This window comes from Alosa sapidissima, chromosome 5 (genome assembly GCF_018492685.1).
Source record: "Alosa sapidissima isolate fAloSap1 chromosome 5, fAloSap1.pri, whole genome shotgun sequence".
Taxonomy (NCBI): domain Eukaryota; kingdom Metazoa; phylum Chordata; class Actinopteri; order Clupeiformes; family Clupeidae; genus Alosa; species Alosa sapidissima.
In genome coordinates, this window is record NC_055961.1 from 21,787,494 (window position 1) to 21,814,993 (window position 27,500).

Below are 27,500 nucleotides of genomic sequence, written 5' to 3' on the forward strand. Positions count from 1 at the left end.
TATGCAGTGCCACCATGTGGCTATCAGAGGTACTGCATCAGTCAACAGCAAGTTGCATTCACATTTTGGACCCTATTTTGACCATCTAAATTAAAACCCATGATCTGAAGCATATGGTTTAACTGCATTTAGGGTGTGTCCAGTCCACTTGGTTCAAAGGGGTTGTTCTTACGCTTCTTAATTAATCATGAGTGTGTTTGGGGCGTAACACCCATTAAATAATTGAAAGTGTTGTCTATTTATGGGAGTTATTTTAACCACAGCATCAAGAGGAGCTGAGCTCCAAAGCCATACACACAGAACACACAGAGGGACACAACATATAATACACAATCACACATACACACAATCTGTTCATAGACAAGTCCTCTCATGCTGACTGACTACTTGAGGAACTCACTTTAGGTATGTTGACAGCTAACTGTCAGCTAAGCTAACCACAGCCCAGAAACTAGTTCATCATCACCTATCACTCAAACAAGCTCATGGCATAATGACATTACAGATATTGACTTGCTTAGATCACAGCCAGTTAGACAAATATTCACTGACTGCTTGTCTGCACTCTGACAAAAATAGATCTATTAAAACATGCAACCCCAGGGAGAATTAAATCAAATCTTTGATTACAGACCTAATTGTGTCTTAGAGCATAATGTAAAAAACACCGTTGTCATGTGATCAGAATACAATAGTGAAATAGATGAGTCCACAAAGCAACCAACAATGCACTGGATGCAAAGAGAGTCGCTTCCTTGTTAAACAGAGACTGATTTCAAATTATCCTGGCCATTTCCTAGGCAACACAGTTGCTTGGTAATAGAATTTTACAGGAAAGAAAAAATAAATTATTCTGGACAAATCCACAAAAGAAGAAAACATATTGTCCTGTAGACCTACTTTTGAAGAATGATCATTGTATATGCAGAAGCACTTTGATCCTTGCAAAGTCAAACAAACATCCATCAAAAACAAACGTCGATTGCTAATAAATAAGTAGCCTATTAACACACCAAGTGTTAAAAACTGAATATAAAATGGTGAAAGTGCTCAAAGGCAACGTGCTGTCCTCCACCCTTGTGGTGCAGACTATATGGTGCCACAGCCATGTCAGCAGAGAACTTTGTTGCATGGGGTCCCCCAACAATTCAACACAATTTGAGGTTGTGGAGTTTTTATTCTTAATATAACTACCTTGTTGAACGTAACCACAATGCAGAATTGAATTCAGTAATGGTCAGCAAAAGAGGTGAAAACAAATAAATAAAACATATGTGGCTTTTGCAGCCCAGTACAACAATATGTGACATTTCCCCAGCCTTTAAGAAGCTGTAAGTTTAGTGATGTCCTGGTGCGTAACCATGTTGTTGGAGGGCAAACGCAGCTCAGCTCCCTTCGCCAATCTCTTTTCAATCACTAAGCTCAGTGGGTGCATTCGCGTTTCTGATGTTTAATGCATGGAGTGTGTCTAATTTCGGGGAATAATTTCTCAAGAACTCCACTTGGCAGTGTTCCCACGGGAGAAGTGAACTTTCCCTCTAAGTGTCCGTTTGCTCCTCTGAAATATTCTCTGTGAACTTTTAGGGCTTTGAATGAGGTGCTTAACATGCAGTGCCTGACATCCGCTCCTTAGTCCATCCCCTCTCTCGCTCACTAATCACATATCAATGATGGGAAATCATTAAGGAACTTTCATCCGCGTTCACATCTCCAGACGTGCGGTTTGGATTCATATCTGCAAGTTTGGCTACTTAGCCACTGATCTCAAATAAGTTGTATAGCTGGGCTGGATGATGATTCGGACTAATTCATGACCATGTTCTTCAAGTTGGAACGTACGGGCCACTTACTGATCTGCTCGAGAACACACAGAGTTTCTTGGTGATTGAATTAAACAGATGGGCGTGCAGAACTGACTTTTATGCCAACATGGTGGCTGTCACAGTAGCCTTTCAGATTTTTACAACTTAATTAGTATTAACAAGTTTTTGGGCTGAATTTCAAGTCAGAAGTCAGAGTTGTGTAAAGAAGACATATAACACAAAGATGACATTTATGGGTTTATTGTTGTCAAAAATTCATAAGTAGACTTTCAGAAATAAAATGTCCTTTTTCTCTTGCTTTAATTTTTTTGAACATCCTCTTAAACAAAATATAACAAGTATGTACAGCCACAAGTAGAAATACAAAAAAGCCATACACACAGTAGTCTTTCTAAAAGACATAAGTTACATCAGCTATGAAAAATGTACACAAATAAAGCCAAACGCCATTAGGTGAATCTTATGCAGGTGAATTAGCCTACGTGCAGTTCTGCTGCTCTCCCTCCTGTACAAGCACAGCAGCAAGGTCAAACGTCAGTTATTGCATTCCAGTTACCAGACACCAGAGCAATATTGGACTAGCACCCCCCCCCCCCCCCCCCCCCCCCCCTCCCTCTTTGTTGATAATGATTGCGGTCATGGGCCATTTACGTGAAAATAAAATCACTAAGCAAATCACTATCCCCACACAGCACAGAGAGCAGTTAAATGGACGATCTAAAACGCAGGTGTTGAGACCACTCTCATAGGGTCTTTGTAGAATTGTTAAGGACTCTCGTATAAACGTGGGCTGAAGAACATTTAAAGATGCCTTATGGTCAACTACAGACCATATGGCATCAAATATATTTACTAAGAGTTTATATGGGCATACCTTATATTTATATTGATTATTATATTTTCATGAGTTTTTGTCAGGTATTTTTTTTTTATTTTTCATTTTAGACTATAATGTGTCCTTAAGGAAGAGTACAGTACAATGTTCTTAGGTAAATTACATTACAGCATGCAGTTAGGTTAGGATGGTTAGGACTCACTTTAGCGCTGTAGTTTGTAACCTGTATACATAAGAACACTATAATACTAATCCTCATTAATTACTTTAGAACATTGTACCTGAGGATAGTTCATATTGTTTGGCCATGTGGACTGCATCATTAGCATGAGTTGTTTTGACAAATACTTCATGGCATTTAGCTGAAGAATGTAGACCTAAAAAATGTTAAGTTGGAAAGACAGAATATGAATGAGGGTTGCAAGGTCATACAATCAGCTGAACAGAGGAAAAATAACTGGAATGGGGGCATGGGGGGTTTCTCACTAGGCGTGCATCATCGGCTTCACTATGTGTTTCGTGAACCTTCAGAGGAGGCGCTGTGAGTCACGAGAAACTGATCCAAATCTCTGCACAGCAATCATATTTCCAAGGAAGCCACAAAAGTGTATTTTAAGGCTAAAAGATAAAGGACTCTATTTTGAGCTTCGCTCCAGATTGTTTCAGGCATATTGAGATTGGGAACCTTCACAAGGTTGCTGGGGGGAGGCAAAAAAACATCATGTGCAAATGAAGGAGCTGGGAAGCTCTGATGGAGAGAGCGACGAGACACAGCAGGCTCTATTCTACGGGCGGCAACGTGCCCTGTGTTATCGTTCCTCACGACCTCGTCAGAGCCTGGATGTCCCGCCAGCGCTCCTGACCCTGATCTTCACCTGAACCTGGACAACGGCAGCAGAACTAACTCTGGTCTTACAGCAAAGCAGGGCTGCTGAGGATTACACTGACCCTGATATTGACCATAAACCCTGATCATCTGAACCTGACATTCAACCCTGAAGCAGTAGCGTCAAATAGGCAGATGGAATGGCAAGCTGAGTGCCCCATGACTTACATTTAACCATTAAGCCGGTACCGTCACACCGGTGTGACAGGAATGTTGGAAATTGAACGTTCTAAAGAATATCTGGGTTTATCTGGCTATATTTAACATGGTATTTTAGAACCGTACATTGTTGCGGAACAAAATCTGTTAGAATGGTCAAAACTCCCCTGCTGAAGGGTCAAGTCTCCTGGACATGGGGGAGGTGGTGGAGGGGGAATTGGGGCGGAGGATGAGGGGTAGTGATGAGAGCCTCAAACTGGCACCAAAAACAAAACATCTGGAAATAAATAAACTAAATAAATAACCATCCTCTGATAACAGTTCCTGGTATGCAAGACTGAGAAAATACACATGACATAGTAAACAAAAACAGAGTGAACTCAAGGAAATGAAAATGCTTGATAGATTCCTGCCCCGTCACAGCAACAGGGCAACTGCAATCTTGAATTTTTATTATAACAAAATATTACAAATACAGTCTTTATAGAGGACTTTCTCTTGAACTATACACGATCAGGAACATTAATTTATAACAAATAAAAATATATATGTAAAAACTGTATGTATATATTACCATTTTCAAGTCTTTCAATGGCAAAGGGAAATTAAAAAGACAAAACAATGTAAGCTTTGCAACCAGACAGCCAAAAATGAGATACTCCAGTTCTATCCCTTAATATAATACAAATCTGCACGTCCATGCCTTCTTACAAGGCTGCTTACATAGAAATTATATGAATCTGTCTTGCAGGAAGCAATAAACATCGAAGCAGTCTCTTTAAAATACTATACAAAAATGTACTTTTGTTCCAAAAATGGCATTATACCAACAAGGAATGGTAAACCAAATACACACCTACTAATATAAATATATTTCCCTTGACAAGCAGTCCTTGTTTATATTCCACTGTTATGTACAGTACACGAACACAAGAGCAGGAGCCAGACGTGGAAGACAGAGGGAGAATGTGTTAGGGGATGAGGTACAATAAGAACAGTTTCTGATGCTGCATCCACATGTCCTGCATTAATACCAACTAAAAACAATACGAACAATTTCAAAAAGCCATGATTTTCTCATTGCAACATTTAAAACTGACAACCACTGAGGCTAATACCAACTGTAAACAAATGGGGTTTCTATGTAAACACTTGTCATGTCGGCCACACATGATGAACATAAAGCTCTCTCGCTAGCATGGTTATACAGTGCTAGTGTGTGTGTGTGTGTGTGGGTGTGTGTATATATATATATATATATATATATATATATATATATATATATATATATATATATGTGTCCAACTGCATTCGAAGAAAGCTTTTGCTTTTATTATGTTGGTGATGCTTTGTTCTTTTTCTGACTCCGACTGGTTTGAGTCATACTGAAAGGAGTGTTTACCTCATGTTTCTTTTTTGAAGCAGACACACACAGAGCCAATGTGAGACACAGAGAGAAGATAGACTGGTTTCAAACGTTTGCACCAGGGACAGACAGCCATGCCAAGACCCTTTGATCTACTCCACACTAGAAGAGCTTGTCTAATTCATACTAACTCATTAGCGCGTCTCTAATGTGGATGCGGATGCCTTGATCGCACAATGTCCTGTCTCTTGGACACTTCCAGAGTGAGCTTGATTCCCTCTCCAAAGGGTCTGTAGAGGAGCTTTCTGGACTAGGCTTGGGTGAGATTCATGAATCAGACATCCATGCCATACCTACCCACTCCAGGTCACTCTCCATAGACCTTTAGCAGTAAACTCCAGAGACCAAATATTATAAATATCACCTCAAACGTCTCCTGAGTGGCGTGACGTGTCGTCCATTATCCCTTAGCTAGTCCCCTTGAATTTAGCGCTTTCAAAATGGCACCTTAAAAAATTGTACTTTCTTGAAATCTGAATGACTGATATTTTTAAATCTAAAACACAAGACAGACTGTAATCGGGGGCCAGCTGTGCTAGCAATAGACCATCAAATGTCAGTCCTACTTACACACTTAAATCTAAACACTATGATACAGTGTGGGTCTGCACTGGGATGTTCTGGTGCAAATGTTTACGGAAACTGCCGGAACCACAACACGGCGCGGGTGGAAAAGTGGCGTAAGCTCATTTTTCTCCATTACATCCACCCTCTTGTGTGCTACTTGGAGCTCCACCAGAGAATCTACGAGTTGAACCCTTCAATCCCACTGTTCCAGACTGCTGCTGAGGGTGAGCTAAGTGTGGTCACACAACAGAGGTACTATTACAAAAGCAAATCGTTAAAAAAAAAAAAAGCCAAGGTTGTCATCATGGATTGTTTTTTTTTCCTTTCTCTGCACGAGAGGCCATGATATTGAACACACACACACTCCATCCTGTGCTATCAATTCAGTTCAATTCAGTTCTGGAGCCTGAGGCAAAGTGAGTTTAAAAACAAGCCATCCACTACTATGAATGGCCTAAAAACAAGTCTATGTGTGTGTGTGTGTGTGTGTGTGTGTGTGTGTGACACTGTTTGTGAAGGGACAGGTGAGGTTGCACTGTGGGCAGGTAGAGGTGCGGGTGAGGTGCGTGTGCTCTTGTCTCGAGGGGAGGCCACAGCAATCCCAGTGGTGCTCTAGCTCTTGTGAGACCACTCTCTTCTCTCGGTCTTACTCATTCGCTCATCTGTCCAGCGCCGTCCACCTGTCACGTGTCTGCACTTACACTGCTGAGACCTGTTCGTCTGCAAGAGAGGAGCCAATCAAAGCCAAATCTTGTCACATTGGTACTGTAAGCAACTATGACTATGAATAGCTAACTATGAGTAACTGACTATGAAAGCAAATGAATTACTAAAAATGATTTTTTTACACAATGACATGCACAAGGTGAGACTAGCAGAGCAAGCAGTGACTGTGACCTCTTACTGATACTCAGATACCTCTTCTGATTATTAATAAATAAGACTCTTACTAAAAATAATAATAATAATAATAATAATAATTTAAAAAAAATATCAGGATCATTCAAGCATCCTACACCCTAAACAACAAGATAAAAGCTGTCTCCTGATATTTAATGGGTTCTGTCACAGCTGACAAACCCAGGAGTTTTGACTATAGTTATCAGGCTTGTTGACTATAAGACCCTGTAAGCACACAGCAGGCAGCAGGCAGCAGCAATAGCAGCAGCAGGAGCAGGAGCAGCTGGCTCTACACTGCTCTAGTCCCCGAGGAGGGGTCTGTGCGGCACACATACCATCCTCACTATCCGCTAGCGGCTGAGGGCCAGCGGCCACACTGGGGGGCCTGCTGGGGACCAGCTTTGACCTCTGCAGGGCCACGCTATAGTCGGGCGGCTTTAAGTGGGGCGGCCGCGGCATCGGCGGCGCTCCCTCCTGTGCGTCGCCGAGCAGCGCCAAGCCCTGGTACCCCGGCGGAGTGGGCGGAGGCAACCTGAACCTGTCGTCCTTGGTGGGCGACGTTACACAGTACACTGCCAGCGGAGGGGGGGGGGAAGAGAGGGGGGAGAGAGTGTGTGTGTGTTTGTGGGTGTGTGTGTGTGTGGGGGGGGGGGGGGGGGGGGGGGGGGCGGGTGAGGTGGAGGTGACACAGATGGAGGGGGGTGGGTGGGTGTCAGTGGAAGGGTTGGGGGTGGGGAGGGAATGGTAAACAAAGAAAAAAAATAAAAGGAATAAAAATCAATGAAATGTTCACAGTCACAAACTCCTATGAAAAGAAATAATCTACTCGCATGCAAAATGAATGGCACCAGCAGACCTGGCCTGCAATCTAATGGTCAGGAACTTCATATGCTTTGAAGTGGCAGTTTCAAGCTTTTAAAGCATCTTGCATGTAAAAGGACTGGACTGGGCAGCAGCGGCAGCTAAAGCATGTGGTGTGTGTGTGTGTGTGTGTGTGTGGAATGGTTCTTCTGTTCTCCGGCTACACAAAGCAAAGGAACAGAACGGCGTCCACTACGGGCTCCTCATCCTACAGATCTTCATATGGGGGCCACTCATTTAATTAGCGTTCAAAGTCGGGCAATGGGCAACAATGAACTAAAGCTCATTTAATAACTTGGCAAAATCAAGTTGCTAATTTATTACAATAAGCAAGATCCTGAGGGCTAACATGGGTAGGACAGCACAGTGGAGTCCATGTGTACGACACTTAATAGCCTCCTTACGCCAAACCACTTGGACAAGATTTGGGAAAGATTCTTGAAAGATTGGAGTCTTTTAACGAATGCCCTCCATTCAAACTTTACTCAAAAGACTACAATCTTTCAAGAATCTTTCCAAAAATCTTGTCCAAGTTGTTGTGGTGTAAGGAGGCCATTACTCACTGCCTGACCTGTCCATGGCAACGTCTGCTGGTGCCATTCCATACCACAGTAAAATCACTCTACTCGTGGAGTTAAAACACTCTGTGTGCCACGGTGCTCAAGGGCAACAGTGGGCAAAGCACACACACACACACACACACACACACACACACACACACACACAAACACACACACACTGCAAGCATGGCGTCTGTAAGCCCCCGTGCGGCACTGCCTCACCTATCAGGCCCTTCTCTGTGCTGGACGTGACCGTTTTGTAGCTGGTGTCCGACGTCTGGGAGCCCTCCGAGGACTCTCCGCCCTGCGCGGCGGACTGCTCGGCTGCCCGGCGCTTGATGGTCCCGTAGTTGCCCTCATAGCTGGTGTCGGACAGCGAGCTGGAGGACGCCCAGCTCTGCCGCGACGGGTTGAGCTCGGAGCTGTCTCTGGAGTGTCGGTTAGCGGCCGCGGCGTCCTCCGTCCAGGTGTTGCCGGGCTCCACCTCGGCGATGGGGCCGCCGAGCTGCGAGTGGCGGTATGAGGGCAGGTCCAGCAGAGCACGCTGCGCCGGCATGCTCTGGAAGTTGTCGTGCGAGTTGCTGGAGCAGGAGGTCCAGCTGCCGCGCCCGCTGTCAGCCGCCTCGACCGAGGTGTGGTCCGGCATCAGCTCGTCCGTGCTCATTGACGACGTAAATGTGGAGGCGCGCGTCACCGAGGGACGTGCCCCCAACGAACTGAAACAGAGGGAAAGAGAGAGGGGGAGAGAGAGAGAGAGAGAGAGAGAGGGAAAGAGAGAGGGGGAGAGACAGAGAGAGAGGGAAAGAGAGAGGGGGAGAGACAGAGAGGAATATTAAGCAATGGTGAGCCATAATCAATTTTTAAGCAGCAATGCCTAGTTAATCACTGTCTAAGCAACTTCTAGATTAAATATATATATATATATATATATATATATATATATATATATATATATATATATATATATTACAATTAATATATTTAGCCACACCCACACTAAGTATCAAAATACAAGTAAAACGACCATAGAGCAGCCATATATTCATCTATGGTTGAATAGTTTTACTGTTGCTCTGCATTGCATAGTAACTATCATGCATGCAGCTATACACAGGAAAAGATGTTAAATTCCTTGCGGTTTTGGTTGGGGACTTCCCACTGCGACCGATCGACAGCCATGCCTAATTAATACATGACGCAAGATACAACAGCAATGTACAATTAGCTACCAACAGCTGCAATGCGCGTCTCAAGCTGTATCTGGGATCTGTAGAGTAAAATCATTCTGCTGCAGCTGTCTGGATTGACATGCAACACAAGGTCTCCTGTTGATACGCCCCCTATCGGAGTTGTCAAGAGTTTCATTTTTTTTATTTGTTTTGAAAGACTTTTTTTTACTGGAGTTGAAAATAAAAAATACAGATGGGACACAGAGGAAGTTCAAGATATTAAAACTATCTCAAGGAAACCAGAAGGGTAACATAATGCACAAGATTTATTGATTCCCCCAAGGAAGTGATAGGAGTAATTACAGTCTTTTCTATAAACTACGCCACCTACTCGACTGAATTAAAAAGTGTCCACATAAAAACAGCCCACCCATTAATCCATCAGTGTGCTGCCATGCGATTCTAATAAAGCAGCTTTGGTTTTATATGTTTGTGTACAAAGACCTGCCATCACTTTTTTATTAGAGAACAAGGAGGAAGTTGTGAAACATTCCTGGCCCAGGGCGTGTGTAAGTATGAGTTTGTGTAAGTGTGAGTGTGTGTGAGTATGTTTACTTTGGGCAGGGATGAGGATGAGCAGTATGTGTGTTTGCAACATATGTGACTGTGTGTGTGTGTGTGTGTGTGTGTGTGTGTGTGGAGAGAGAGAGAGAGAGAGAGAGAGAGAGAGTGTTTGTGTGTGTGTATGTTTACTTTGGGCAGGAATGAGGATGAGCAGTATGTGTGTTTGCAACATATGTGACTGTGTGTGTGTGTGTGTGTGTGTGGAGAGAGAGAGAGTGTGTTTGTGTGTGTGTAACTTGTGCAGGGCTGACTGCAGTCGGCCTGGGGGAGTGTGTGTGTGTGTGTCTCTGTGTGTGTGTTCGTGTATGTTTACTTTGGGCAGGGATGAGGATGAGCAGTATGTGTGTTAGATAGATACTTTATTGATCCCATGGGGAAATTCAAGGTCTCAGTGTTTGCAACATATGTGACCGTGTGTGTGTGTGTGTGTGTGTGTGTGTGTGTGTGTGTGTGTGTGTGTGTGTGTGTGTGGAGAGAGAGAGAGTGTGTGTGTTTGTATACCTTGTGCAGGGCTGACCGCCGTCGGCCTGGGGGAGTGTGTGTGCGTGTGCGGTGCTGGCGTTTGGTGCGCTGCAGGGCCGCTGGTGGTTGGTGCCGCGCTCCTCGGGGGCGGCCGCCAGCATGGAGTCCACGGAGCAGTTACTGACGATGCTGGAGCGCGACGAGATCTCGCTGTGGCTCGAGTCCGACAGGTCCGTCTTCCCCGCCGGCATCAGCGCGTAGCCTGCCAGAGACAGAGACACACACACACACACACACACACACACACACACACACACACACACACACACACAGACACACGCTTAATACCGCAACCTGCTCTCCATATGCTCACAGTGGCCCCGCAGGGAAATTTGAAACGGCTGACTTTCATTTTTCCTTTTATTTAGGAATTCTTCGATAAAACCGACATACCTTATGTTCTGTTGAAAAGTAGTTAAAAGATCATTTACTGACAGTAATGCATTCAGTTTTTACATTTAATTATAAATACAACTTTTCATTTGGGGACATTTTACATTTCATGCTTGAACAAAGTAGTCTAGAAATTGAACATGAAGATAAAACTGTATGAGACAAAAACAGCTTTTCAAAAAAATGGTTTACACTCTTTAATCTATACTGTACTTTCCCTTCTGTGGCAAACTGCACTCTCAAATTTACTTATTATCACTAATACTAATTAATGATCACAACTTCATTAAAATGTGTAAATTACAGTCAAATGCTCCCTGATGGCAGCAGTCGTGGACAGAGATGTGAGTGGGACACTTTGGCATCAACTCACTATTAGCTCACTATTACTTCACTATCAGCTCACTATTAGTTCACTGTAGCATAGGTGCTTTATTATCCCTCTCCTCATCAGAGTGTCTTCCTTCTCTTGTGTCTGTTCCTGCAGAGCCAAGTGAAGGCCAGTGGTCCACCACCACCACCTCCACCACTGTCTCCACTGCTGCTGTCCTGCTCTGGCCTGTCCTCACACCTGACCACCTGGGCAGCGGTGGTGGTGGTGGTGGCACTCCTCTCCCTGGAGCCACTCCTCTCCCTCAGCATCCTAAATGGGGAGCTCAGCCTCTTCCTCAGGGGGGACTCGGGGCGCGGTGGGCGCCTCGGGGTCGATGGGGGAGACACGCTCCTCCTCAGACAGGGGGCTATCTGCGGCTCTGTCCCTGACCCTGTCTCTCTGTCTCCTGCCCTGGGGGTCCTGGGTCCCCCCAGGTCTCTCTGCTCTGGCTGTCTGTCCTGTCTGTCCTGGTCCTTGTCTGCATCTACGCTGTTTTGACGGGTCATCAGGAGGATCTGCTTGTGCAGGAAAGCCCCACCTATGCCGTAGCTGCGCCCGGGACCTCCAGGGCCGCCGCTGCCACCGGTGCCAGTTCCAGTGCCACTGCTGACGCTGCCCGCCTTGGAGCCTGCAACACAAGGGAGAGAGGAGAGTCTGACCGGAGCTCAGAGACTTATGCACACTTATGCACACGGCCGCATGCTACAGGGGAGGGTAAAGTCACAGAGTCGGATATAGGAATCAGAGTGAAAACGAAAAAGAACATTTTTTCTGATTCAATGCGTTTTCATTCCTGAGCATTGCCTCGAGACTTATAGTAATACATAATGTGTAAAGGGCCATTCACATCAACAGGGCTTAAAGCAATAAGAATATCTGTGCATGAAGTTATCAGAAATGTATGAGGATGTCATATATACTGTAGTCAGAGACTTTCTAATGTGGAGACACAGCACTCAAAAAATCCTCCATAGAAATGCATGGGAGAGAGAGAAATGCATGGTTTGTAACGCCAATATGGCCGTTGTCTACACATATCCCACTCCTTCCTCGGCAAAACGTCGACATGTGAATACATTGAGCCAATCAAATGTTGTGTTGTGAAGACATCTTCCCAATCATGTGTTGTGAACTAGCCACTGGAGCAAGATTGGTGGTCTTTGCTGTAGTCTCATTGCCTATTTTCAAATCTTAAGCATACCAGTTCACGCCTGAATTCAGGCACGGTGCCTAAACACACTTTAAAGCCCTGCATCAAAAACGATATAACAATCACGGAAAGTGACCCCAATGATATTGTTCATCATGTTGTTATCATTATAGTTTATGTGTGGATGTTGACATTCTTATTAGCTTGAGGGATTTTTTTACCGTAATTGTTACAGTTATCGTTCTTAGTGTAAATGGCCCTTAATAACATAGCCCTAGCAGCATAGTACTGTAGCAGCATAACAGCCACCATATGGAGTCCCTGAAATGTGATGGTTTAGTTTTTAAATCAATGCATTTTAAATCAATGCTCCGTTTTCCAAGTAAACACCACTGGCACAGAGAAGCTGCAGGCCATTGGATCGTAGGGGTCAGAGGTCGGGGACTGACCTTTGCGTGGAGAGCCCTGTGGGGACACCGTGGGGCTGGAGTGGAGAGAGGAGGCGGCTGACACGCTGTCCTCCGGCCGCTTCCAATCCTCTCCCGTACTCGACGGCTTCTTCTGCACCTGGGGAGAGCCGGAGTCTACACACACACACACACACACACACACACACAAAAACCAACACTTAGAACCCTAACAAAACACACAAAGCTAAAATTTGATGTTGAACCAGCAGCCTTGACTAGCACTGAAGGACAGACAGACAGTCGGGGTAGGGGGGTGGGGGGAGACAGACAGACGGGGTGGACAGACAGACAGACAGACAGGGTGGACAGACAGACAGACGGGATGGACAGACAGACAGACAGACGGGGTGGGGGAGACAGACAGACAGACAGACAGGTGGGGTGGGGGGAGACTCACTGTGTGCCAGGTCTTTGGCCAGGCTCTTCTTGCGGAGCGGGCCGTACAGGCTGACGGGCGGCACCTGCAGGACTTGGGACACACGGTTCTGGGACTTCCCAGAGGGCAAGGCTGAGCGCAGAGACACGGGAGACATGTCCGACTTAGTGGACCTCCTCTCACTCAGATTCTTAGACACTGCAGACATGAAGAGGCAAGCCGTGATGCAACAGCTAACATGCCCAGACAGGTACAACCCACCCTCGGGCTACATGCTAACATATACATATCCAATACTTCATCATCAACTGAAGTTCGTCCCTGTTAAATTTCATTTTGGGATCATTACATGTTCTTCTCTTAGTCAATCTATTTACAGTAATATGGATTCAAAGCCAGTAAGTCAATTTAAATAGTCCCCAAAAAATGCCTCCAATCATAACGCCCCCAATCATTAGGGCAGGATCTACTGAACATGTGAATTCTTGAAGTAATGTAATTTTTTTTATATATACACATTGTTTTCCATCCCTAAGGATGTTGCATTAGACAGACCTCTTCATGGTATTTGACATGTAGCCATGCACTTTGCATCTAAGACCACTAGATGGCAGTGTCACATGGGAATGCTACTACTGCAGCACATCTCAAAGATCTCAGATGAGGACCCAGCAGTTGCTGTCATTTCATACTGACACCACAAGAGGGAGTCAGTGACTGTGTTTACTGCATGTGATCACCATTTAACAAAGCATCACTGCCTTGTGCTACTAAACCATATTATTCAGGGTTCCCACACCTTATTAAACATCATATTCAAGGGCTTTTCAAGGACTTTCCAGGCCCAATTATCTCAAATTCAAGGACCCAGCATTGTTTGACAAAAGGATCAATGTAAATTACTGTTAAGCTAATTATAAACAAGGCAGCTTTTTGAGCAATACTGGGTAATGTTCCTGAGCATTACCCTGGAAATCCAGAGTTGCAGCGCTGCAACGTTGGAGGACAGTACAAATTGGTCGTAGTGTTATCCGATTGCGTCGAAGTCCGAAATCATTCAGAGTAAACATGGTCTAGTGTTATCCAATTGCGTGCAGTGAGATTTTTAAATGCATGCTTGTTGCCGCCCCTCGAGTTGGGCCATTACATTGTTCTTGGCCAGACCCTTAATCTTTCTAGATTATCAGGGTCTAGATTGTCCAGGCTACCTGAGCATTGCTATTCAGGCATATCCTTTAATATCAGGTTCTACATTTTTTAACAGGGAAATTGTCACAAACATCCAATCAACACATATGGAACCAGTTATGCTGTTGTCCAACAGCATTTCTCACATGTATCACCTTACAACTTTACAGAGAGAACTAGCAGTCATTGCAGATGCTTGGAGACAACAATTAAAATGTAAATGTAAATGTATGAAATGTATGTAAATGTAAATGTATGCTTGAATGTAAACACCTCTAAATACCTCTCATTGGTGCTCTTACAGTGATGTCAAATTTTGTGGTCTTTTGACACAAGCACTGCAATGACCCATGTCTATTTCTTTCTTTTCTTGTCTCAAAATTCATCAACTTTCAAGGATTACAAGCACCCATGGGAACCCTGAATGCTGAAGTGACGAGAACTATGTAGTGAATATACTTTCCTTAACATTGCAAACTTTCCCTTGATAGTCGTACAGTTTATTCTTGCAAAGTGGCATTTGATTAGCTTTTGATGTTAGCTATTAGCTGGATTTACCATTGGCCTGCTTTCCACAGTCAGCAGAGGAATGACAAAGACAGAGAATGCGTAGTGAGGTAGGTGTAAAGAAACTGGGTTCTCAGGTGCTATGCATTAGTCCGTCACACTGTCAGCAATGCAACTTCATTCCTTCAGTAGTTGACCAAGAGAGGCACGAGTGACTAGATGCAAATACTACTTTGCCATTCGTACTTCCTGTACAAACGGTAATCCTTTGTATTTGTATGCTACTGTGACCAACAAAGTCACACACACACACACGCACACACACACGCACACACACACGCACACACACACGCACACACACACACACCCCAAACTCACATGTGCTGTAGGCGGGTTCACACTGCAGGGACATGATGTGGAACTTCTCCTCGTCGGTCTCCACCTGCAGGTTGGACAGGTACTGCTTGACCTTGCGGGCCATCTGCGCGTCCTCGTACAGCTTCTTGGCGTTGAGCAGCGAGCTGCGCCGCACACGCTTCTTATGGGCACCCACCTGGACGTCCAGCATGTTGGAGTTAGTGCTGCCCTGACTCAGTGACCTGAGAGGGACAGACAGGGAGGAGAGGGGGGGAAGGAAAGGAGGGAGAGAGAGGAGAGGAGAGAGGGGGAAGAAGAGAGGGGAGGATAGAGACAGAGAAAGACAGAACAAGAGAAAGAGAGAGGGAGAGAGAAGGGAAAAGAGGGGAAGGATAGACAGAGAAAGAGAGAATGAGAGAAAGGAAAGAGAGGGAGAGAGAGAGAGAGGGGAAGGATAGACACAGAAAGAGAGAATGAGAGAAAGAGGGAGGGAGAGAGAGGGGAAGGATAGACACAGAAAGAGAGAGAAAAAGAGAGAGGGGAGGAGGAGAGAGAAAGCGAAAGAAGGGGTAGACAGAAAGTGAGCAAGAAAGGGAGAGAGGAAGAGAGAGATGGACCAGGTATAGAATGCCAGACAAAGAACAAAGAAAGAGACAGAGAGAGAGAGAGAGAGAGGGAGAGAGAGAGAATAATGGGAGGATGGAGGATGGGAACAAAGAGAGAAATCTGATTGTTAGCCTCCCACGTAAGGTTAGTGGAGATGAAGTCATTACACAGCTCATGCTTTCTGCGCAGGTCCGCAGATCATCCACGGAGCATAATTATTCTGGACCACATCAAAGTGACACGCGCCCTGTCACCCGGCCTATTCTGGCGTCTTTTCACGGCCTTTGAAGTCAGCGCCGCGTGTACTCAAATGCAAATTCTTTCTGCTGTCAGCTTGTCTGTCTGTCGCAAACGGGTTAATGTAACCATGCATGAAAACGAGGGCTTCACATTCAATGGTGTATCATGCTTAAAATAACTCAATACAATAAATCCACGGGAAAAGTAATTATAAAAAAAAGAAAACATTGTCTGAATGGGAGAAAATTGGGTTAGAGGATGAAGGGCTTAAATGAAACAGGAGTCAGGCTTGCGAAACTCGACTACAGCTGTTCTCGTTGATATATATATAAAAAAAAGGGAAGCGAATGCAGATGCTTTGTTGAGATGCGCCCAGGGCTCTGGAAGGAGGTTAAGGAGGAGGAGGAGGAGGAGGAGGATGGCATGGATGATGCATGTTTCTGTCTCAGGCGGGCATGCAGGCTGGCACCACGTGCACCATGCTGGCCGCAGTGCCACCACACTTACCCTAAGCTCTTCCACCTCTTCTTCCTGCGGGCGAGACCCATGAAGGGTGAGGTGAGGTAGAGATAGAGGGAGACAGATACAGAGAGGATGGTTTTTTTTTTTACACACACACACACACACACACACACACACACACACACACTAACTCACATAGGGACGGACAGGATCAGATGTGAGAGTGTGTAAACACAGGCACAAAGGAGAAACCCAAACACAGATGTAGGGAAGGACAGCTGAAGGTGGGTGGGGGACAGCAGACAGGACCTGCCCCCAAACTCAAACATCGTTTACACACCGACTCATCCAGAGGATCAGCTGTTTGATAGCAGTCCCATGCTGTATGACTGTAATGCAATCAAACAGAGGTGTAAAAGAGGATCTATCCATTCCCCAAAAAGGAAATAGGGGTGACTTAAACCAAAACTCTGGCTATTTTTAAAATAGATCTCTGTTTCTCGAGGTCACTGAGTACTGTCGATACAAAAAAAAAAATAAAAAAAAAATAGACCAGTGCCTAGCTCGAGTTGTTGCAGCCAACAGCTAGAGCAGCCAGGCAGCTACAGTGCTACACTCAGGGGGCATTTTAAAATGAGTTATCCTTTAAACAAACATAACAGTAACAACTAACAGTAGCCTACAGAAAGTCAAAGACCTCAGACACCCCAGGCACATTACATTGTACATGTTTTTCAAGCAATTGACAGATTTCTTGGTTTTCCAAAATATTTTTTTCTCTCCAAAGAATACTCTGCTCTCACTGTAAAGGATTTCAGATTAAGTCTCAACTGAAGCCTGTAATTCTAACCTCATTCTGCATACTTCAGTGATGCCATAATGTAACATGGCTAAATGATCAATATGCATCTGTTCTACAGATAAAGGGTCTCTCAGACTGTAGCCTTAATGACACAGTAGGACGCTTGTTGGACAATCCTCAAAAACATTACAGGGAACAAACTGGTTGAACTTAACTTAAACAGATGGTTATTTGTCACTGTCGGAGATCCTTTACTCGCATTGGTGGACCTATACTCTCTCCGGTCCTTTGATGGCAGTACTGTCCATCTGAACAGCCAAGAATGTTGTCTAGCATATCATTACGCGTCACAAAAGAATCGCTAATACGCAGCTCTCAGCTTGTGCAAATCACATGCTGCACAGCGGCTACACACATATTTCTGTGTGGCCAAAGGCGTCATGTGATTACACTGCACAGAGGAAGAAGTTAGCCGTCGTCCACTCTGAGCCGTCTCTGAGGGAATCCCCTGAGGCTCCTCATAATAACTTTCTTTTATTGAATGGACCGTGGCCGCTTCGCACTGACCGCTTCCTCGGCTCCTCGACCAGCTGCTCACAGCTGGAGGAGAGGGGCAGAGAGTGACTGAGCCCCGGTGGGGTGGCACAGACTTGTCAGTGGCACGATGCCAGGAAGTCTGAACTGGCACAGCAGGCAGCGGACAGGAGCAGGGGGCACAGGGGTCAGGGGACATGGGGTCGGGGGTGGGTGGGGACTCACCTCTGTCGGAACATGAGGGCGGGGTCCATGTTGGCCGAGGTCATGCGCACCACGTGCCGGATCTCCTTGGCGATCATCCGCAGCTTCTCGAAGTTTACCAGGCCATCGACATTCGAGTCGTTCCCTGTGAAGATAAAAAAAATGGGCTCAGCTTCAGCAACACATCAGCGTGTTTTTAAAGACACACACTCAAATGCATACACGCACGCACACACACTCACTTCAAACCCTGCCAGCAACAAAAAAACACCTTCTAAAAATAAAGCTCTCCATGCGGAGCAGAGCGAAGCAGATCAAATGGGAGGAGGAGGAGAGGAGGGGAGTAGAGGAGAGGAAAGGAGAAGAGTAGAGGAGAGGAGGAGGAAGAGAGGAGGGGAGTAGAGGAGAGGAAAGGAGAAGAGTAGAGGAGAGGAGGAGGAAGAGAGGAGGGGAGTAGAGGAGAGGAAAGGAGGAAAGGAGAGGAGGAGGAGGGGAGTAGAGGAGAGGAGAGGAGGGGAGTAGAGGAGAGGAGAGGAGGAAAGGAGAGGAGGAGGAGGGGAGTAGAGGAGAGGAGAGGAAAGGAAAACAGAAGTGAAAGGCCTGACTTGGTCTCTCCTGAGAGGATGTGCTGACGAGGGAGAGCACTGAATGCAGCAATACTATAAGCACCATTACACAGCAGTAATGGTTCTTTAATTCATAAATAAACCAGTTAACGTGTTCGGAACCTTTGAATAGTCAGCAGGAAGACAAAGAAAGCCAAAAAGCAGCCTGTACCTAAGTAATGAAATGCCCAGATCTTTTATTACTTCATTTTCAACATTAAAGATGCACACTAAACTACTTTTTGAAAATCTGGTGGGCAAAATTAAAACTTAATCTTATAATATAAAATGTTAGACACTGTTGGCTGTTTGAGATAGAAATCGTTCTCAAAAGAGTGCAAGACTTGAAAGATTGAGTGCAAAGTCTATACTTTACAATGTAGGGATTTCCACCTTTCCAACACACCTTCACGACTAAATAAAACATGGAGCAGACGGAGGCAAAATGGTGTGAGTGTGTCAAGTGTGTGTGTGTGTGTGTGTGTGTGTGAGAGAGAGTGAGAGTGAGAGAGAGAGAAAGAAAGAGAGGAGAGAGAAGGAGAGAGAGGGGGGAGAGGGAGAAAGAGAGATAGAGATATCAAAAGGCTGGTACAAAACAGTGTAGTGTGTTTGTGTGAGTGTGTCAGGTGAGTGGTGACGTGAGGTCCATTGTTAAAACGGAGAAGAAGGGAATAATGGGCACCTCTGTGTGTGTGTGTGTGTGTGTGTGTGTGTGTGTGTGTAATGTGTACACTTGTGTAGGAAGGTGAGGTCCTTTTGACAATGGGGAAGAGCGGGATGATGGGTGGCTCTGTGTGTCTGTGTGTGTGTGTCTGTGTGTGTGTGTGTGTGTGTGTGTGTGTGTGTGTGTGTGTTGCGTACCCTCGTGTAGGAAGGTGAGGTCCTTCTTGACGACGGGGAAGAGGGGGATGATGGGTGGCTGCATGCTCTGGCTGCTCAGCACGTTGCGGTACTTGGCCATATTGCGGGACGGGTCGAAGATGTCCTGCAGGTCGCGGAACAGCTTCTCGTACTTGCTGGGCAGCTTCTCCCATGAACTCCGCAGGCGAGCCACCGGTGCCAGGTTCAGACCACTGCAGATACACACACACACAAACACACACAAACACACACACACACAGCAATGGGTTGAGCGTGAGTGGGAGAGAGTATATGTGCTTTTGTGCAAGCCTGTGTATGTGTGTGTGTGTGTGTAATATATGTGGGATGTGTGTGTGTATGCATGCATGGGTGAGAGAGAGTGTGTTTTTGCATGCCATGTGTGTGTGCTTGTGTGTCTGAATGTGTGGGGTGTGTCTGTGTATTTATGTGTGCGTAACAGATAGAGAGAGAGAGAAAGAAAGAAAGAAATAAAGAAAGAAAGAGAGAGAGAGGGGGGGGGGGAGAGAGCATTTATGTATGCATGTGTGTGTGTGTGTGTGTGTGTGTGTGTGTGTTTGTGAGAACGCAGCTGCTGGGCACTGCAGCTTAAGGTGTGGCTGCAGAGGAGGCTGAGCATGCAGCCCATGAAGCAGCGAGATAAACTGCAGCGCCTCACACCAACAAACAAACAAACAAACAAACAAACACAGTCAGATACCGCAGAGCCTCACACCAACAAACAAACACAGTCAGATACCGCAGAGCCTCACACAAACAAACAAACAAACACAGTCAGATACCGCAGAGCCTCACACCAACAAACAAACAAACAGTCAGATACCGCAGAGCCTCACACAAACAAACAAACAAACAGTCAGATACCGCAGAGCCTCACACCAACAAACAAACAAACAAACAAACACAGAGAGGTAAGGAGGCGCATGAGCTCATTTTAATTCCAAAGGCCAAAGGAACTTTATCAGGATGCCTAGTATCCTGGATAAAAATATGCCTGCCTCTATGGCAATTTAACATAGGGGTGCCAATACATATGACGCCTGTATTTTAAGGAAGAACATTTATTTATTTATGATACATTATTCATTCACAAAGAAAATTGGTGTCCTTAAAAGTTGGATATTTCCTCATTTTTTTACTTAAGGCATTAAGATAAATTTCCAAAAGATGATTTTATATTCCTCTTTTTAGTCAACTTTAGCATGGATGCCAACACTTTTAACCATCACTGAACATACACACACACACACACACACACACACACACAAGCAAGCAAGGCAACACCAACATTCTCAAACCCACAGTATCCTCTTCGCATGACTGATCTGAACCTGCTGTACACCCTCTCTCTCTGAACCTGCTGTACACACTCTCTCACTCTCACTCTCACTCTCACTCTCACTCTCACTCTCACTCTCACTCTCACTCTCACTCTCACTCTCACTCTCACTCTCTCTCTCTCTCTCTCTCTCTCTCTCTCTCTCACTCTCTCACTCTCTCTCTCTCTCTCTCTCTCTCTCTCTCTCTCTCTCTGTCTCCTACAGTCCTACCACCCTTCAGCTACTAAGACTTGACAGTCCAAATCACTACGAGCAGCATAATGACAAAAGGCTAAGAGAGCCTCTCCAACCTCCTCTAAGACTCTTCTACTCTCAAGACCGCATTCCTGATACCCCAAAAGAGGCAGAGTGGAGGTGTTTTACCCCTGGGGAGGGGATGGGGTAGATTATACTGTAGAGTGGGTAAGGAGAGGGACACACTCTGATGAGACACTGTGCTAGACTCTGTTCTCTGGCTGTGCCTGTCTGCTGTAGAGAGGCCAGTACACAAATGTATAGATACCTGCATGAGGTCATTGGCAAACAGCATGCAAACAAGCACACACACACACACAAACCAGAGAGACACACACACACACACAAACAAACAGAAATGAGCACACACACACACACACGCTCACACACACACACACACACTCTCACACACACAAACGAGAGAAACACACACACACACACACACACAGTAGAAAAAGTAAATACACACGAGAGAGAAACACACACATAGACACACTAGCACACAAGCGCGCACACTTGCATACACAAACAGCAAGGCCACAAGCCTGCCTCTCGATGATGTCAGTGTCCTCGCGGCAGTAATAACGACAGTACAATGAAGCTATTGATTTACGATGGCAGCGGCTAAGCAAACCATCCAGCAGAAACGCAAACAATCAATTCCAGCCAGAGATGCGCTCATTTATTATGAAAAGAGACCTACGGAGGCACAGAAGGCGAACAGAACAGCCAGCCCAGCACAAACAAGCATCATGAGACTAACAGCAAGGTTATGACACGGGGCACGGGGCCAGGAGCATCATGGGTAATCTGAAGGTCTCCCAGGGACGGGTGTGGAGCGGAGGCGTACCTGATGATGGCGAACATAGAGTTGAAGTTCTTGCACTCGCGGCAGTGCAGGGCGATCTTGATGAAGAGCTTGATGGTCTTCATGCGCTTCATGGTGTTAGGCTCGCGCAGGATCTCCGTGGCGACCCAGAACGTCTCCTGGTTGATGATCTCCTCGAACTGCTTCAGGTGGGTCAGGCCGGCGTCATCTCTCGCCACTCTGTACGTGCCGTCCAGCTTGAAGAGGTCCTCCAGGTACTCGGTGGACTCGATGTTGCGGAAGAGGTCGAAGTCGCGCATGGAGAGCTGGGCGGCCAGCTCCACGGTGCTGAGCTGCAGCAGGCTGATCTGGCTCTCGCGCAGCAGCTCCTGGGCGTCATCGTCTGAGCACAGCGTCTCAGTCTCCATGTTGTTCTTCAGGTAGTACCTGAGGAGGAGAGACAGAGAGAAAGCGAGAGAGAGAGAGAGAGAAAAGAGAGACAGAGAGGGAGAAAGAAAAAAAGAAAAGAGAAAGAGAGGGAGTGAGAGAGGAGTCAGCACAAACCTGGCAAACCGCAGCACAGTCTTACCCATTAGCGCAATTGAGGGCCACGGTGGAATGAACAAACATGTGGTGCAAAACAAACATCTCATTTGAGATAGAAGACTGAAAAACCTCAACCTTTCACGATGAAGTCAGCAAAGTCCCAAAGTCCCAGTCTACATCTGGACTGTGTTTTCTTTGAGAGACAAACTCCAGGCTTAAGCAGTCCACAGACACACCAAGAGCAAATGTGAAAGGCTTTAAGAGCACTACATTTAAACAGTGTCTCCATTGAGCCTGGCCACAGTAGAGGCTGGACAATGAATGCAGCACTTTCAGACTGCAGTGAGCACTCATTCTGGAGTAAATGCAGCACTTTCAGACTGCAGTGAGCACTCATTCTGGAGTAAATGCAGCACTTTCAGACTGCAGTGAGCATTCTAGAGCACTCATTCTAGAGCACTCATTCTAGAGTGACTGCAGACTGTAAGATGGAGCACTACTGTCAGGCAGGGAAAGCCGGCTGCTCTGCTGCAGCCTGCCCTGATGACAGGAAACTTGTAAAAAAATCCAAAAATAAAATGAAATAAATAAATGCACGGGATGATGCCAGTTGTAATGTAAAATCAAGCGGCGTAAATGACTGTGTTTGCGTATGCTTCTTTGCCCTTTAGATGTCTGTAAAACATTTGTACAGCCATTAGAAGCCTGATTTGTTAGTTCAGTAGTATTGGTAATGTGCACACTGTGCGTGAGTGATGAGGCTGCCGGGGGAGCAGTAAGGAAGATGTCTCCTTCTCGGAGCTCCCAGTGCTGGTGATGCATTTCCCCAGGAGACAAGACGCCATCTTTGCTGATGCTGATGCGCTCTCTCTCTCTCTCCCTCTCTCTCTCTCGTTTCTGGGAGAGAGTCCAAGAGCAGCAGTTTGGAACCCGGGTGTTAATGGAGTTGTAATAGGAGGAGGAGGACTGCCGTTTGTGGGGAAAAAACTGGGGAGCGGAGCGCAGCACTGTGAACAGTAATACTTCAACGCCAACACACACGCCTGAATGCCTGCAAACAAGCTGACACCGGTGACAGCAGCAGCAGCAAAAAAAAAATAAAAAAAATATTCTCCATTCTGAACGCTTTTAAAAGGGGGCTTTGAGGAGACAAAGGTGTAAATTAATGGACCGGTTCCCATGAGCGGTTCCCATGAGCAATGCACACATATAATATTTTTTAGCCAGGCTGGTGCATATTTTATGAGGAGCAGGGGGATCATAAAGGGCTGTGGAACGCTGGCACTGAGGGTGGAAGGTGAGGGTCTGTAATGGAGGTCGCATCCATCACCCCTGAATATGAATATCTCATCCCTCCCCTGAGAAACATGCTACCTGTAGGAAGCCCTTAATCTCCACTATACTATTACACATAGAGGGGCACTTAAAGGCACATTACGCAGGCTTTTATGTTTCTGTCAATGTCTGGACATATATTTTCATACAGTCATTGGGATTTTTAGGTACTAATACATACCCTATATGAAGTTTGAATATAATTTATAGCCTATATGAAGACACAAAGGTTAGATAAAAAAGCATCCTTCATTCCCTCCAGCAGTTTTGGGATTTGGGATTTGGGGGCTGAAATGCCTGAGATAGCATGCTAGGTAGCCTTCATCAGTTCCAACAGGGCTGTTGCTGCTGGATGTAATGGGCTGGGAGTTCACAAGTCTGTAGGCTTTTAGCTATATAACTTTTACACATAACGTTTTAGTTTTATTTTAGTTTTAGACATGAAAAGGGGAAAAAAAGTGAGAATCTCTGCCACATTAGGACATGATGTGCCCTGAGTGAGCAGGTATTCGGGTGCGATATCCAATCTGTTCTTGTGAGACACTGACCGCATTGAAGGGCTATAAATCCCCCTGCTCTTGTCTTCCCCTCATCCTGTGTGTGGATGTGTGTGTGTGTGTGTGTGTGTGTGTGTGTGTGTGTGTGTGTGTGTGTGTGTGTGTATGTGTGTGTGTGTGTATGTGTGTGTGTGTGTGTTGGCTGGCAGTGGGCACTCTGCGTGCGGGTAATGGTATGTAAATGTATGCTTGGGCAGTGGCCCTGGCTGGCTCGACTGTGGATAACGCTGGACAGCGTGTCTGCTGTGGGGCGGCGCCAAGAGATGAAATATTCATGCTAACCTAGTTGGACGGAGACAGCAGAAGCGCAGGGCATGGGAGTGTGTGTGTGTGTGTGCGCGCGCGTGTGTGTGAAGGGGGGTGTCGAAGCAGCTTGGCAGCCAACATGGAGGGAATCACACCTATTTTCTCAACTCAGATACACTTTGACAGCGGGATGTTTATTTGTATGTATGTGTGTGTGTGTGTGTGTGTGTGTGTGTGCCTGTGTGTGCGTGTGTGTGCGTGTGTGTGTGTTGTGCGTGCATGTGAGGGAAGTGTGTGTGTGTGTAAGTATTTGCATAAGTATGTGTTTACATGGCTCTCTTTTTATGTAAGCATATTGTGTATATTGTGTGCATGTGTGTGTGCGTGTGTAGGGTGCCATTGTTGTGCTCTTGTGTGCGACTCTGTGCGTGTGTGTTTGTTTGTGTGTGTGTATGTGTGTGTGTGTGTGTGTGTGTGTTGGAGGGGCAGCTCGTGACGCACCTGCCGTTGAGCTGGATGCGGTCGGCGAGTTTGGAGAGCTGGTCAGGGAGCCGGCGCTGCTTGATGACGCCCTCCGGGCTGATGGACACCTCGCACAGGGAGTAGGTGTCCGACGCCGCCAGCAGCCCAAACTCGTTGACCACGTGCGACACCACGTCCTTCGCCGTCGTATCCTTGCTGATGATGATGTAGCAGCTCTGCTGGTCCGCCTTGAACACGCGGATCACCTGGTCTGGAATGTCTGGGCGGGAAAGAAGGGGGACATAGATGGCCGTCAGTGGACAAGCAATACACTCCAATCAACCTCCAGTCCAAAAACTCAATGGCAACTCCGGCCTTCATGGGTCATGTGCTGAGGCTGGACCCAATTTGCTCCATCTGTCCAGTCCGGTGTAGAGACACTTAACACAGAGATGGCAGGAGCACCTAAAGACCTTTCTTCTTTCTTTCTGCTCCTCCTCGCTTGATCCTCTCTTTTCTCTCTCTCTCTCTCTCTTCCCTCTCCTCCTCCTCTTTTTTCTTTCTCTCTCTCTCTTCCCTCTATCCTCCTCTCCTGTCATTCTGCCCGTTCTTTCTCTGAGATCCATGAACAGAAAGTTCTAGAAGAAACTCGTCTGACGCAGTGCTCTGGTCTACACTACACGGCCAGTATTATGCTCGCTATGGTGTTCATCTGAGACTACAGAGCCGACATGGAAACAGGGAGAGCAGTTGTATGCAGAGTGTGCTGTTTACTAAACACTAAACGCTGAGAAAGGCCTAAAGCCAAGCGCATCCATCTGGACAAGCGCTGCTAAAAACATCCTACGCCGCTCACTCGAGAATACTGATCTGCTCAAATCAAGGCTGGACACAGTGTTCTCGAAATTGTGGTTATATTATTCTGCATTTACATGTTGAGAAATATCAAATGTATCTAGAACATTCTTTTCTTTTACACAAGGACAAACTCTGGCAATCGTTATCACTGGCACAGATTGATTAATCTAAAGAGTAGCTTATGTTGGTTACTCCTTGTGAGGAATGTATTGATTATTTTGTATTGATTATTTTGCTCAAATGTACCATCCTTTCTTGCTGAAGGCTATCGCAGCACTCAAAGAATGCTTAATAAAATCACATACTCTGCCACTTCAGAGCAACTCTTGGCTGAGAGAAGTGTCCGAGACTCTAAGGCGGGGATTACATTAGCCAGCGGCAGGTTTCCTATTGTTCTCTATGGTTCGGCAGCTATGGTTCTAGCGTTGAACAAGCTGAGCGTTGAACTTGGTTCAACTTTCAAAGCGCAACGCGAGCGTATTCAATTGACAAACCGTTTGTGTTGCTTAGGAACGAGATAAAACTTATTATGGTCTCAGCGTTGCGTTACGTTTGCCGCTTGCCGCTGGCTGATGTGATCCTCCCCTAAGGGTGGAGATATAGACAGGCAGCAAGCACAGAGAGAGAGGAAGAGGAGACAGAGTGCATGTTAAACAGGGTTCCCACTCTTAAGTCAAATGTAAAATTCCATGACGTTTCCCTGACTTTCCCTGACAAAAAAACCTGAATTTTCATGACTTACTTTATAATAAATAGTACAATATACGGACCAATGATTTCAGAGCAGCCACTTAGCGTTCAAGAATCGCATACTTTTTTTTATGAATAAATGGGTATTGAATAAATAAAGTTGGGCTTTTCAAGCAAGCAGCAATGCTAATAATGGAAATAAATTAGTATTAATGCAATTGGGCAAGTCAATTTCAAACTGCTACTACAAAATTCCCTGATATTCCATGACTTTGCCCCAAAAATGATGTAATTCCCTGACTTTCCATGTAATAGACTCCAGAAATTCCATGCCCCGTGGAAACCCTGGTAAAAGCACTGGGTCATGCATGTCACGGCTCACACACACACACACACACACACACACACACACACACACACATCAGACAGAGAGGAATGCACTTCACATGCACAGTACAGTACACGAGTTATCAAGGACATATGGAAGTGAAGGCAACATAAAGAAGACTTGTCTATCCATGGACATGGACCTGTCCATAGAACACATGCACATGAGCCAAACAGAGCCGAGCAGAGGAGTGTATCAGGGAGCACACACATGGATCACTGGCAAATACACAGGTAGAAGTGTACGTCCACTCCAGTCCACACTGGGAGCAGGTAAAGGTAAACCAGAAAAAAAGGATAAGTCGTGTCTGATGATGTATAAGATGATGTATAAGAGTCTGATGATGTATAAGATTGCTAATGATGTTTGAGACTTTAATGTTTATTGTGCAACATTTAATAAGGAGAGAGGGGTGTGTGTGTGTGTGTGTGTGGGGTGGGCAGGATAATTTTAGCTGTGTATGTAATATAGCTCTAATCCGTTGAGAACTTGCACATTAAAATATCTTAATGGGAGCAAGAAAACCTGTGTGTGGTGTGTGTGGACATTTATCCTTGT

At 45.7% G+C, this 27,500-nt stretch overlaps 1 protein-coding gene across 8 annotated transcripts in view; it reads right to left on the reverse strand.

The window, feature by feature from the left end:
- Positions 1-2,712: 2,712 nt before the first annotated feature.
- rapgef6 (Rap guanine nucleotide exchange factor (GEF) 6) overlaps positions 2,713-27,500 on the reverse strand; it is a 90,112-nt gene continuing 65,324 nt past the window's right edge. For 5 of the 8 annotated variants that reach the window (XM_042093804.1, XM_042093805.1, XM_042093802.1 and 2 more), the window contains 13 exons: positions 25,046-25,286; positions 21,903-22,307; positions 19,461-19,672; positions 18,016-18,139; positions 16,500-16,523; positions 15,168-15,388; positions 13,116-13,292; positions 12,698-12,832; positions 11,637-11,726; positions 10,312-10,534; positions 8,240-8,733; positions 6,932-7,168; positions 2,713-6,416 (listed from right to left, as the gene is read on the reverse strand). In XM_042093804.1, the coding sequence (XP_041949738.1) occupies positions 6,394-6,416; positions 6,932-7,168; positions 8,240-8,733; positions 10,312-10,534; positions 11,637-11,726; positions 12,698-12,832; positions 13,116-13,292; positions 15,168-15,388; positions 16,500-16,523; positions 18,016-18,139; positions 19,461-19,672; positions 21,903-22,307; positions 25,046-25,286 (2,606 nt within the window). In that variant the 3' untranslated portion in view covers positions 2,713-6,393. The remainder of the gene's footprint in view (positions 6,417-6,931; positions 7,169-8,239; positions 8,734-10,311; positions 10,535-11,636; positions 11,727-12,697; positions 12,833-13,115; positions 13,293-15,167; positions 15,389-16,499; positions 16,524-18,015; positions 18,140-19,460; positions 19,673-21,902; positions 22,308-25,045; positions 25,287-27,500) is intronic. The other 3 variants (XM_042093808.1, XM_042093806.1, XM_042093809.1) reach the window with 3 other exon arrangements.